The sequence below is a fragment of the Gigantopelta aegis genome, chromosome 3 (genome assembly GCF_016097555.1).
Source record: "Gigantopelta aegis isolate Gae_Host chromosome 3, Gae_host_genome, whole genome shotgun sequence".
Taxonomy (NCBI): Eukaryota; Metazoa; Mollusca; class Gastropoda; order Neomphalida; family Peltospiridae; genus Gigantopelta; species Gigantopelta aegis.
The window spans coordinates 51677549-51691776 of NC_054701.1; the positions used below are offsets into that span (position 1 = coordinate 51677549).

General features: G+C 36.0%; 1 protein-coding gene across 1 annotated transcript; it reads left to right on the forward strand.

The window, feature by feature from the left end:
- The first annotated feature begins 586 nt into the window (after positions 1–586).
- LOC121368209 (protein FAM185A-like) lies at positions 587–13879 on the forward strand. The gene is made up of 7 exons (XM_041492843.1): positions 587–1359; positions 3774–3880; positions 4519–4611; positions 5889–6069; positions 6938–7033; positions 12883–13014; positions 13607–13879. The coding sequence occupies exons 1-7, from the start codon at positions 909–911 to the stop codon at positions 13726–13728; spliced, it is 1182 nt and encodes a 393-aa protein (XP_041348777.1). The 5' UTR covers positions 587–908; the 3' UTR covers positions 13729–13879.
- The last annotated feature ends 349 nt before the right edge of the window (positions 13880–14228 follow it).

Sequence of the window (14228 nt, forward strand, 5' to 3'; positions counted from 1 at the left end):
TATTTAACAACGCACTCAACACATTTTATTTACGGTTATATAGCGTCAGATATATGGTTAAGGACCACACAGATTTGGAGAGGAAACTCGCTGTCGCCACTACATGGGCTACTCTTTCCGATTAGCATCAAGGGATCTTTTATTTGCGCTTCCCACAGGCAGGATAGCACAAACCATGTCCTTTGTTGAACCAGTTATGGATCACTGGTCGAGCACTCACTCAGGGTTTGGAGTCGATATCTGGATTAAAAATCACATGCCACGACTGGAATCCGAACCCAGTACCTACCAGCCTGTAGACCACGACGCCACCGAGGCCGGTCAACGCAGGATGAAAACATTTGTTGTTGTTGTTTTTGTTTTTGTTTTTTTAAAAATACAATAGTGTAAAAATGTGCACATATTTTGTTTATAATAAGATAAATTATACTACTGCCAGTGTCTTCGTGAAAATCGTTTCTCGTTTATCGCACTAACAACGACTTGAACGAGGAGCACGTGCAGATGTCTTTATTTTAGCCAGAGCGCACACACGATTCGGCAGTGTCTTCGTAGCATTAGATAGCTATGCCTTGTCATTTGTATGGCCATTTTGGTCAATGAACACGAATCCGGTGAAATTTATTGTCTATGTCCAACTTTTATAAATGGCGGCCAAATTTTATTGAATATATATATATATATTATATATATAACAAAACACAAACGTTAACATGGTCACCTATGGGATTTTATTTGGTATAGTACACCAAAGATTATTTTGCATGTTACGCTTCATCACACATAATAACACAACCGAAAAATAGTCTACAGGAATCTCTTTGCAAGATTTTCGTGAATTGATCAGTGAAATAGTATTTATACTACGTTGCGTATTATCTGATTGCCGTCGTAAATTCTTACATAATATGTCTACTTTCAGATATTTATGTAGCAAACAGTTGACAGAGTTGCTGAACAAAATTACATATCAACGATTCATGAGTGTTCGTCGATTTGTCAAACTTGTTGCATCAAAACAATGCTGGCCAAAACAAAAGAATCCCCCCGCTGAGTCTCTTCTTGAGTCGTGGTATTATGAGGTCGATCCCTTTGGCTTATTAAAAATCAAAGTTCCCTTTAATATCCAAGTAAAATCGTTAAATCCAGAAACACATCCGAAAATGAACCGGGTTATTGTCCAAATTATTAGTGTTTCTGTAGGCGACCAAGCTGTGGAGAAACCGATGGTTTTGCCATTAATGTATGACCTAAAGACACAAGTAAATCATGTGGCAAATGAAATAGAAGTGACAGCAACTGTCCAGAGAGGAGTGACCCTGCCTATTGAATGCATAGTTCAGGCTCCAATAAAAATGAGTAAGCTAAAAATTATATAAACCACATATATCGTGAATGTCCCTAAAGCGGCCCTCACATATCGGTCACGGCACCCGCGCGACTCCTAAAACAGGCCAAAAAGGGCATTTTCGCGAGGCGTCTGGAATGGACGCTGCCCGATTTCTACAGGCTCCGCTGCGATTTTTAGGGTTCACCCGAACCCCGCAGGTGTGAAAATCTGACTCCCAAATCTGTGATTTTCCAAGCGTGATTTTAGGTCGTGGTAATCCCATAGACATGTTGCTAGGGCCCCGCTCGGCAGCCTGCCGGAAACTGACCAGTGATCTGGCGGTCGCCTGAAGATTTTGACAAAAATTATTAGAAAAAAATCTGCCAGGCGCTGTGGGATTTTCATGGGTCCCTCAAGGCCCCCTCATGGATTAAAAAAATCGCGTGGACACCAGCTGATATGTGAGGGTCGCTTAACTGCATTATGCTTCCAACTCTGTTTAATTTGTTTTCTCATGCATGGTTTGCACAATCAACATCCGATATGTTGTCGTCTGCTTGTCTTTCATTTGTGAGGTTTTTCTTCACACTTCGTGAACATTTTCATTAACAATAAAGTTCAGACAAGTAAATAGAGGATAATAAACGAGTTACCAGTTATTATCAAATTTATGTCCCGAGTGAAATAATTTTCAGTTGTCACGAGCTTTAGTGAGTGACAAATGAAAATTATTTCACGAGGGGCATAAATTTTATAATAACTGGTACTGTTTTTGTTATTCTATTTATTACCTCAGCTATTTTTTCTCTAAAAGCCTTTATTTTCGATGCACATGCACGAAGGTCAACCTGTATAGGAACGATGTAAACCACTTTACGCACTGTTCTGAGAATTACTATAACGTTGTAATTTAATCATGTTCATAGATAATTTAAAAAAACACAAGTTCTCTTTATTCTGCTTCCAAATCTATAATGAATTGCATTAAAATGACATTTTGTTATTAATTTAACACCAAAAACAGAGACCCGTAAAGGCAAACTCTTTAAACTACATGACGTCATTTTGTGTTTGTCAAATCGTGATGACGTCATATATAGTACCGACAAAGTCATTGGTTTGTAAGCGTCAAATTGTCCAGTAGTATTGTTCGTTAGACCAATGCAGAATATTTCTTACTGAGAAAATATGGAAAATATTTTCCCTGTTATGAGTGACCGCTGGGGTAATAAGTATCTAAATACAACACTTTGCAAACCCCATAAACCATTAATTTTACTACTTAAAGTCTTTTTTTGTTTATTCCTTAAAATTATGGATATCGGGTCCACTTGACTCGTATAAATTGACACAAAATGGAGGAAGATGAATTAGCATTTAATGGTGTCAATTTTACTAAATAATAGTAATAATCAGATATGTCATCTAAAGAGGGAGATAAAGCTTAAAAACACTAACATTGGGGGTTGGGGTGGGGTCAGGATATTCATATTTACAAAATAGACTTAACTGCAACATTTGACAGAACAATTTTCACTAGCCGTCGGGCATGGCAATAGTGGTTATTTACTAGCCCAACATTGAATGTCACTAGCCATGGGAGTGGGGCTACCATAATCTAGAAACCCTATTTGTATTAATATTAAGATTTAGCGATGGGTGTTGTTAAAACGAGGACCAGATCAGAATGCTTGACAAACCAAATGTTTCCTTTAAAAAAACAAAATTAAACAAAGTGTTTATCCACTGTGCATAGTTGACAAACATATATTTTATCATGTAGTGGTTTTAAAAATTTAAACTGTGTATGTGCGGAAAGGTTATTTTTCCAAATGCATGTGCCTGAATGCAGTTAGAAACTACCACTGTATGGTGTTACATTTTTGTTTATTAGAATGGATTCATTTTTCATCCATGGTGATTTTTTTTCGTTCACTGATTGGAATATATTTTATTGCATGTACTGAAAAATATAGAATATTCTTTCCGTAAGTATCGTATTCGTGTTTTTGTTGTTAGCTGAACGTAGTTTGGGACGTCGATGGTATGACTGCATCTGTGAAAAGGGCACAGATAAAGTTAAATGTCAAGTGTCACATTTTGTATTGTTGCATTGCCTGAATATGGTTGTTGGCTTTTTTCTTTCTTTTTTTAAAAATATGTTATAGCTTGATCATTGGCACATCAATACTTGCATATGATTGTACATGTATCTTTTTTTATTTTTAAAATAGGTCTTACAGCTTACTAAACTTAAATGGTTTGGTATATTATTACATTTTCTGAAGGCTATACATTCATGAAGATTGGTGACAAAAAACCTTATGTTTGTGTGTGTGTGTGTGTGTACTTTTATTGGTGGAGAAACTATTATTTTTTTTAATTAAATATATTTTCATATCTTTTCCTGAGAATAATTTCTAATTTTTTTGTTTTTCTGTAGATCTGAACATTGAGAGTGATAATGGAAGCATCGCTGTGATGGGTTTTGAAAATGATCATGTTGATGTCAACCTCCATCAAGGTCAATGTATTCTTAACAATATCAAGGTGAAAAATAGTCATTTATTGGGCAAGTTGAGATTTCATTTTAACAAAACTATGGTTTCATCTTTGAAAAATTGGTTAACCACGTATGCCATTTTAGCAATGGACTTGTAATTGTAGGTCAACATTTATTTTTGCCATTTTACAGTTCTAGCTGGAGAAAAGTGAATCTGTGCTGTTTCATGTTGTAGCAAAATGTGACTCTTTTTCAATGTCTCAAAATAAATTAGTTATTTGTATTAAATTACATCAATAATTATTTAAAACATTTCATATTATCTATATAAAAAATCGAAGTAGGTGCCATCTGGCTCCTAGGTGGAAAAGTTAACGTAGAGGGCTGTGTTTGGTTTTTAAACAGTTTATCAGGGCTCACATGGATAAATTAGCCAATTGCTAATTTTTAGACATAGTGGTAACAACATTTAGTCTTTGGCTAATAAAATATTCCTTAAATTAACCACATTTGAATAATTTTCAAGGAAATACCCTACATATCTGAAAATTGGCTGAACCAAAATTCTCTCCGGTATGTGCCCTGGTTTATGAAATAACAAAGGAGCATTTTGTTTCCTTTTTTTTCAGCTTGATGAATATTTTTTGGTGTTAATGTTATGTCACAATACTTGATTTTCTTTAAGAGTAAAAAAGTCAACATTGTGAATAATGGTGGAAACATTGTCAGCAACGATGTTTTGCAAGCCAGTATTGATCTCCAAACGAAAGGAAAAGGGGTACAGTATATCTTCTTAATCTAGACTTATGCTCTATGATCATGTTACAATGACCACGTTCGTCCCTGGGTTATTTTATTTATATATCGAATTTGCTTTTGTAGCGGATTTGTCATGAGTTATCTCTCTTTGTCGCAATGATGTACAGGAAAATTTTGCTTAATAGTTAAAATATAATTATAACACAAGGTTGAATAGCATTTAAATAATCAGTGCATTGCAGTTATCATCAAATGCAGGTATATGAAATAATAAATGTTTTAAAAGAGCGTTATTAAATATATTAATCATTAGAACTACATGATACATCAAGGTGCATTCACTGTCAATCATTCACTGGTTAACAGAATGACTAAAAGCTTATTTTTATAAGCATTACATGTCTGCAGATTTGGCAGACATCGGTAACTCGGATATAACATAACAGTGTTGGCTTGTGACAAGATCAAGAATGCCAAGTAGTGGATAGTGTACTGCAAACTTTTGTTGTTTACAATTTAGGAAAAGAAGTATTTTCAGAAGTAGTCAAATGTTTGTTTGTTATTAATAAGCTCAGTTGGGGTCTCATTCTAATGTTTCCATAATATATTTGGGGAACTTACATGTATAATAGATAATAGGATGTGACTATAATGGTCAGGCCATAACAACTAACATACTGGTACTGAATTGATAAAATGATAAGTCAATCCACATAGTGCTGGGTGATTAATAGTCTCATCTAACTCTCTCCATACTCCATACATATCCTGTATGGGCATATTAATAACTACTTGCAACATTTTAACCAGTAGCTTAAAATGTATTTTTTTGTTATTGTATTTCTATCTTTCACTGATGGGCATAATGTGTGCAGTTCAAAGACTGAACTGTTGAACACTAGTAATTAAGTTTGAAAGCCATCATTGAAGCAATTACAGAAACATTTAGGCATGAATTTGACCAGGAATATTAATTCTTTAGAGTAAGGATGGGAAGTTATCAACCCTCATTACAATATATAAAAGCCTTTATTTAAAAGAATTGTGAGTTACAGGTAAATCTAGTAGAGAAACATCAACTAAGTGTCGAATGGTTTTGACCATGCCTTAATGAAGGACTCAACTAATGGACAATTGTACCAATTATAAGAGCTATCAATTCAAGAATTGATGAGTTATAGATACTCAGAAAAGTTTAAACCAAGCTGTAACTAAATTTGAAATAACCATGATATTTCCCAGAGATCACATTTAACATGTGACTGGGGGAATACATTATAAAGTTTGTTTTACTAGGATATTAAAGGGGCGAGGTTACAAGGAACATCTGTGCAGTGCAGAACGGAGGAAGGTGACATAAATATCCAGGACCTGTATGCAGAAACCAGCAGGATTGAAACTGTCTGTGGTAGCATAAAGTTGGGTAGTTGTCATGGAAACACATCTATATCCATTGGCCATGGCAGTCTAAAAATAGGTATTGCAACTAAACAAATTAACATTTTACAATAATAGTATACTTTAATTCACAATATTTGGATAATGATATAATAGTGTTGTTTGTGTGATGCGAGTCAGATGAACGCATGACATAGGTTCAGGTATTTACATGTTTTCCCCATTAGCAAGTTACTATGCTAGTTAATTAAAGCTGCAGTCTCGGGTAGTTTTATTCATTAACCATTTCAATTCTTTATTCACCGTAAGCATAGCGGCTTATTGGTATGAACAAACAACAATACTAGTAAACATACAATATCACATGTACATACAATTAGGATAATAAATAGAACACACACACACACACACACACACACATGTACATATATATTCTCAATAAGGAGAATGTAAATTATAGTTTTATAGGTAGAGTATTATATACAAATTGACATTCAAATGCAACATATTATATATCTTGATAATTCCAGTATATTTAGACTTAAGGAAGTTCGAATTTTAAATGCTTTAAATATATATTTTCCTAATTTACACAATATATTTTTGTTTTTACTGGTCAGCAACTGTATAAACTTTAGCATAGATGGCCTATTCCAGTAGTATTTCTTTATATAATTTTCTCTTAAATCTCTGTACAATGTACATATTAATACAAAATGAAATAGACTGTGAACTTTAATATTTTTTACAACTGAATGCCATTCTTCAATATCTTTTGGCTGTACTCTCTATTTATGTCTCATGAAATAAATATTAACTCCATTTTAAAATGAAGGAAGGCAGCTATTTACTGGTTTGTGTTACAATTTGTCATAAGATATCTTTAAAAACACCTTTCACATTACACTGTATTTATCCTTAATTGATTATATTTATTTTGTCCTCAGCATCTGTGGATGGTAATCTTGATGCCCATGTCACTGAAGGGCAGACCGATGTATACATAGTCAGACATGAGGATGTTCGCATCACCTGCAACAAGGGTGAGATAATGCCTTGAAATACGAAAAAACTCTTATATAAACCTCAATTGCATGTAGAATTTTGTAGTTTAATAAGGCAAACTCTCCATTAACAGACAAGTGTAAAATACCCACCCCATTCTAGATGGTGGGAAGGGCGTCTTTCTGGGACAGAATTTGACAGAAGAAGACAAGAAGTACTTGGAGAGAGATTAACTAACCAGCTATGAGGAATTACGAATTATCTGTCCTGAGTGATTGAATGTTGTAAACCTGAACCTATGGCAAGAGGTTTACAACATTGATTCTTATTTCTCATAGCGAAATGGTTATTTGTTTTAGGAACCATTGTCACTTTTAACTGTTTTTTTCTAATGTACAAAGTGCTCTGCTACATGTATCTAAAGCAATTCAATCAACCATTACATCACATAACCATACACACATGACATAATGTAAGTGACATCATCACATAACCACATTTTTACAACCATGTTTACAATACAAAATAATACGACTGTGATTGCACAAAAAAAGAATTAATTTTCTTCATTGTTGATGTCACTGCTTATGAATATATTCCATTCTATTTTTATGAAACAAATAAGTCAAAGTTTTTCTGTAAATCTCTATAAATCATATAAAGTATATGTGGCTCATGAATGGAAATTTTAAATGAATGAAAGTTCCAACCGTAGTGAATGACCAATTAATATATACTGAAGGCCAAAAGAAACTTTACCATTTTCAATTTGGAATTTAAGAAAAAATAAATTGTTTTTAAAAAGTAACTCAATCCAAAACACATAGCCCAAACACAACAATAATGTATGCAGAAAATTATACCCGCCCACTGCACGTTTTGGGTGGAACACACAGAAAAGTGAAAAACTCGTGCACTATGAACAACAGCAATTGCATGTGCAATAAGGGTATAAAAACGGTTTAGACGGCATGTCAGACATCCACACTGATAAAAAAACCCACCATAGGAATGCCACTACTGACACCAGAACAACGCGAGAGAGCCCTGGGTATGATACAGATGGGAGCCACTCATGCCCACATCGCCAGAACCTTCGGTTGTTCCCGTGTTACTGTTACAAACTTGATGCAACGCTACAGGCAAACAGGGCAGACATCAGACAGGCCAAGAACAGGCAGACCCAGGGTGACTTCGCCCCGTGATGACCGGTACTTGCGTACCTTGCATCTACGAAATCGCTTCCTGACAGTGACGTCATCAGCAATAAATGCCTTAGGTCACAGGGTTAGTAGACAGACAGTGGCCAGGCGACTCACATCTTCATAAATCAAGGCTAATATTCGTTCCTTATATTCAGCCTTGATACATGTAGTCAAGATTACTGATATCCACTACTAGCGCCCTCTATTGGAAGAAAATTTGTAACACCGATTATGTCCCTTACATGATGACATCGCTGACCAATCACAGCATCGGTAACATGTGACAAACTTGAAAGCAATATCAAAAATTAACCACCGAAACCTTTTTTTTAACATATCGTGACAAACACGACACGTTTCCACGGACGCTGACGCTGCCATCTTTGTTTACAATAACAAGGGAATCTATAAGGAGTGTTGCGATTCGTTGCAATCAGATCTCATCGCATCTAATGAAATTTAAGCATTTTGTGGCACGATTTCTTGACGACATGTATCAAGGCTGAATACGAGGAACGAATATTAGCCTTGATTTATGAAGATGGGCGACTCAGGACTCATGAAATAAGGGCTTATAGACCATATAGAGGACACTGACACCACAACATTGTCGTTTGAGATTGACATGGACTAGGACTGTATGACATTGGCAGCGACGTGATTGGCTGCGGGTTCTTTTCACTGATGAAAGCTGGTTCTGTTTGTTCAGAGTTGATGGAAGACAGCGTGTGTACCGCCGTAGGGGAGAACGAGTGGCGGCTTGTTGCATTCAGGAGGTCGTGCCATATGGTGGAGGGAGTGTCATGGTGTGGGGAGGTATCTGTGCACAGGAAAGGACACCATTGGTCATCGTTCACGGAAACATGACAGCTGAACGTTACAGGGATGACATTCTTCATCCAACTGCAATACCATTTCTCCAACGGCAGCCACGTGGTGTCATTTTTCAGCAAGACAACGCCAGACCTCATACAGCCAGAATCGTACAGAACTTCCTTAAAGCCAACATCGTAAACGTATTGCCGTGGCCTGTACGCTCCCCAGACATGTCCCCCATAGAACACCTCTGGGATGTTTTGGATCGCCGTGTTCGACAACGACCACACCCTCCAGCCAACCAACAGGAACTGATCCAGGCCCTTCAAGAAGAATGGCAACGTGTCCCACATGACCTCATCAGACGACTGATTTTTTCTATGCGTCGGAGAATTATTGCTTGTATTGGGGCAAGGGGTGGTCACACACGCTATTAATGTGACTTGTTATTGGACTTGAGTGATTGTCTGTATGCTTTGCATGTCGTCCATGAAGTTGAAAGCTCGATTTGTGTACACCACCTCGCTTTGGGAAAATGTGACGTCATTATCAGATGCTGAATGACACTCATTTTTAGTTATGTTAATGTTGACATATTGATCTAGTCAATATATTTTACCTCATGCGACTATCTTTTGTTGTTTTTACACCAGAGTGATTTAAAACTATGGTAAAGTTTCTTTTGGCCTTCAGTATATATAATTTGGAAGTCAGCCAATTAGTAGCTGTAGAAGCAATCGGTGAACATTGCTAGTATGACATACCTGTCAGAGAATTTGAATTAGTGGTTAGTGAAAGAGAAGAGGGTGTAGTGGCTATACACCTATCCATTGAACCCTTGAGAACTCGCTGTGGGTTGGAGCCGGTACCTACCAGCCAGTAGTCCGATGGCTTAACCACTGTGTCACTGAAGCCGGTGTTAACACTAAGTGCACGAAACAACATAACTACATGTATTAACCTATTAGTCTGGTTGCTTAAGTGTGGTAAAAACAAGGACTGCGTCATGTTGTGATGAAAGCAAACCACCTGTTTAAAGAGTCTTTAGGGATCCTAACATACAATTAAAAGTATGTTGGCAATCTAAAATTCTATTTAAACAGCCATATTTCCCCCCCCCCCCCCCAAAAAAAAATGATGGACTATAGAAAATTAAATGTCAGTATACTTTGATTTAGGTGCTCTACAACCCTAAGTTTAAATCTCCTTCAGGAAGACAAAAACTTACATCCTTTTGAAGTTCCACAATTCCACCATCACAGCCAACAGCCAACATGTTTTGGGTTGTTTTGTTTTTTTACTAAGGGGACAAGATGTAGTGGAGTGCTGAAGCACCTGTTGCCTGGTCAGTCTAGGATCAATCCCAGTTGGTGGGTCCATTGGGTTGTTTCTCGTACCAGCCAGAACTCCATAACAAAGGCCATGGTGCATATAAAAGACCCCTTGCTGCTAATAAAAAAGTAGCCCATGGAGTGGTGGCAGCAGGTTTCATCTCTAATTATCTGTTGTCCTAACTATATGTCCAACATCACATAACTGTAGTTAAAATGTGTGTGGAGTGGTTTGGTAAATAAATAGAGGCTATTTCATGGGGGTTTTCCAAATACGATTTTTAGGTCTACTCGTGATGTGTGAAAATGTGTGAAAATATGGTTTTCACACATCACGAGTTGACATAAAAATCATATTCGGAAAAAACACCATGAAATGGTCTATTTATTATATACATATTTCCTAATTTTTTACAATATCTTTAGCTTTTTGGTAATATCTTTCGCTTATCCTATCAAAAAAACGTAACGTCATGATATATTTCTTCCTATGGAACTTTGCCAGACAATTTACTTGACCATAGACTTTTAAAAAGAAATTTGAATAAAATTTATCTTTATGAACATTTATTTAACAATACTGCAGTGCAAACATACCTGACAAAGCGATCCTCCAAAAACTCCCACAAAAACAAAACGAGTCGGAACGTCGTTAAATTCTTACACTTACACTCGATGACACTACATTGTGTCATCATTATTTAACTTAGTATTCAATTTGTTTTAGATATTTTATCATAATTGCAATTCGTATCCATTTTTTATAGGTACAGTTGTTTAAATTACATTTTTTTATTTTTCAAATACGAACAGATGCATTGGTAATCATCAGATTTAAATACGAAGAAACGAGACAAAGGGAGATAATTTAATCTTGCACTTTTACAAAAAAGTAAATATGATTTCTATATTTTCACTGTAGTTAAAATACAGTGAAAATATGACTTTTCACTGGATATGACTTTTATGGTTTCCGTAGATCTATATATTTCATTGCTATGTATATAATAAGACATATTATAAGAAGCACTACTTTACACATTTCAGTATTATTGGTTTTGCACTTTGCCATTCGCAGTCTAATGGGGGTTCTGTGGTTCATACTTCCACAAATATTATAAATGATAAGCTCAGTTCTTAAATAATGTAATATAATTATCATAGTATTATTCTATTTACATAGATGAATGAGGGGCAGTATTTTGATAATGATCTAGCTCAGTTGGTAGAGTGCCCACCTGAGGACTCAAGAAACGGGATCAAACCTCCTCGGCAGACCCGATCGTCTTTACCTCATGCTAATCAGTGCCCCATGACTGGTATATCAACGGCCTTGGTAAGTGATGTCCTGTCTGTCGAACAAAGTGCACATAAAATATTCTTTGCTGCTAATGGGAAAATTTTGCAGGTTTTCCCAGAATTATCAAATATTTTACATCTACTACCCAATGATTAATTAATCAATGTGCTCTAATGGGGTCATTGAACAAAACTAACTTTAAAGAAGACATTTCAAAGTTGCCTAATGGTGGCTTCTCACCAAAATTGTTAATTAAACATTTCTTTGAAATGTAAGCATCATACCTTTAATTATATATACCCACAAGAAATGTACAAGTAAATAATTGTTTTACCACTGCTGGTAGTAGAAAAAACATTATTTGAAAATCTTTAGTTGACAACCAATTAAACTGGGTGCAGTCAACTGAAATGAACACTGTGTAACATTAAAGTTGGTTTTGTTTAATGACAGCACTAGAGCACATTGATTTTAACATCGGCTATTGGATGTCAAACATTTGGTAATTATGACACGTAGTCATCGTAGGAAACCCTCTACATTTTTACTAATGCAGCAAGGGATCTTTTATATACACTTTTCCACAGACAAGAAAGCACATACCACAGACTTTGACCAGTTGTGGTGCACTGGTTGGATTGAGAAAAACCCAATCGGTTGAATGGATCCACCGAGATGTTTCGATCCTGCGACACAAGCACCTCAAAAGAGCACTCGACCGACAGCTAAATCCCACCCCTAATCCTGACATATTCTTAGAGAGGAAACCTGCTACATTTTTCTATTAGTAGAAAGGTATCTTTTATATGCACCATCCCATAGACATACAGTGTACGTATTATACTTTGATATAGTAGTCTTGGTACACTGGCTGGAATGAAAACTAACCCAGTGGACCACGACAGGGGATTGATCCTAGACCAATTACACATCAGTCAGCAATTTACCACTGGTCTACGTACTGCCCCTACCCTGTAACGCCGATTTTATAAGATTTGTTACCATGTGGTAAGACAGGACTATAGTCATGCTGAATGTAACTTCCATTTTTAAAGTGTACATTACAGTTATTTATGCAAAGTTTATGTCTGACATTGACATTGTGTAATTTTTAGGGTTTTTTATTACAAATAAATGAAAAAATAGTGAAATGTGGCTAATGTAACTTTGATATAGCACCTTTAACTTTCAGTGATTCAGCTAAATGTAAATGTTGTCATATATGTTTGTTGCAGGGGACATAACTCTGAAATATTCCGACACCACTGAATCACAGTTGGAACTTCTGGCAGATGATGTATCATTTGACCAACAAATGAAAGCTACTCTAAAAGAAACACATCTGGAGAAGGGCATTAGTTACAAAGGTAAATAATGGACAGGAAGCTGGTTTCCAGTCATGTTTTACCTTATTTTGCCTTTGTTCGATCATAATCTACAGGTGAGTCTGGAACTAAGTAAATTAGAAACATGCATCCAGAACCTGTCAGTGTTTTATTATTAAATTTGAAATACAACTATTCTTTTATTTGGAAAGACGTCATGACATTTATATGATTCCATGGTAAGATGTATTCTAACATTGCGTGCCCAGCATGCAATGGACAGGGTTTTTATAGAACTCTGGTATAAATAGCATGTCGAAGGCATGGTGGTAAGGCACATAGTATAAACTTGATGACCTAGTTATGCCGATAAAGAATTTTAAGTGGGGAGATAAAGTAGAATTGGCAGCAACAGTGCTGGTCAGATCTTTAAGTGCCAGTTGGGCCAGGGTAGTGCCAACCACCATTGACAGAATGTGCTTAATGTGTTTATAGTAAGATTTATACGGTTCACAATTCAATTCAGTTGAGGTTCCTAAAATAGGATTGTCTTTTACCTTTGATCACTGTACCGATGTCTTTATATTTAACAAATATAATTTATTATTATGGGTTTTTTTTTGTTGCCTTCCAGGTTTTATCAATAAGGAGAGTGATAAACATATCAAGGTGTCAACATACCAAGGCAAAATTTCTCTCATGTTACACGACTGGTTGGCATCTATTGGTCTTAAGCAAACATCTCCACGAACTTAACAGTGTAGTTACTTTGGTTCTGTTGATGGCATCTTTATAGATATGGATAGAGCCCGTTTTATCTAGCGTGAAGACTTGTTTATTGTTATTGTGGCAAACATCAGTTTCCATGTCAGTTTTGTCAGATTCCCAGTATTAAAAGTGAAGTATATTTCTCAGTGTTCATTGTCTGTGAGGGGAAAAGAGGCAGATTTAGGAACAAAGCACTTAAGGTTACATACCACCATTAATTACTCCATGCAGTTCAATACAATTTCTATGTCGGAATATATTCTGTGAATAATACAACTCTGTCGAAAGGGTCAAGTGACTATTAATTTTAGGGAGTGCTCTCGACTGACAAGTACCATGTAAAAAAAGTCAATATAGGTTGACCACAAAAAATTTCAATTAATGGCCCCTATACCTGACCACCGCCTTGTGTTGCTGTTATACAAGTGACACCATACCACTTGCACAGTTAGTACTACATATATCAAGTTACTTCAAACCAATGACTT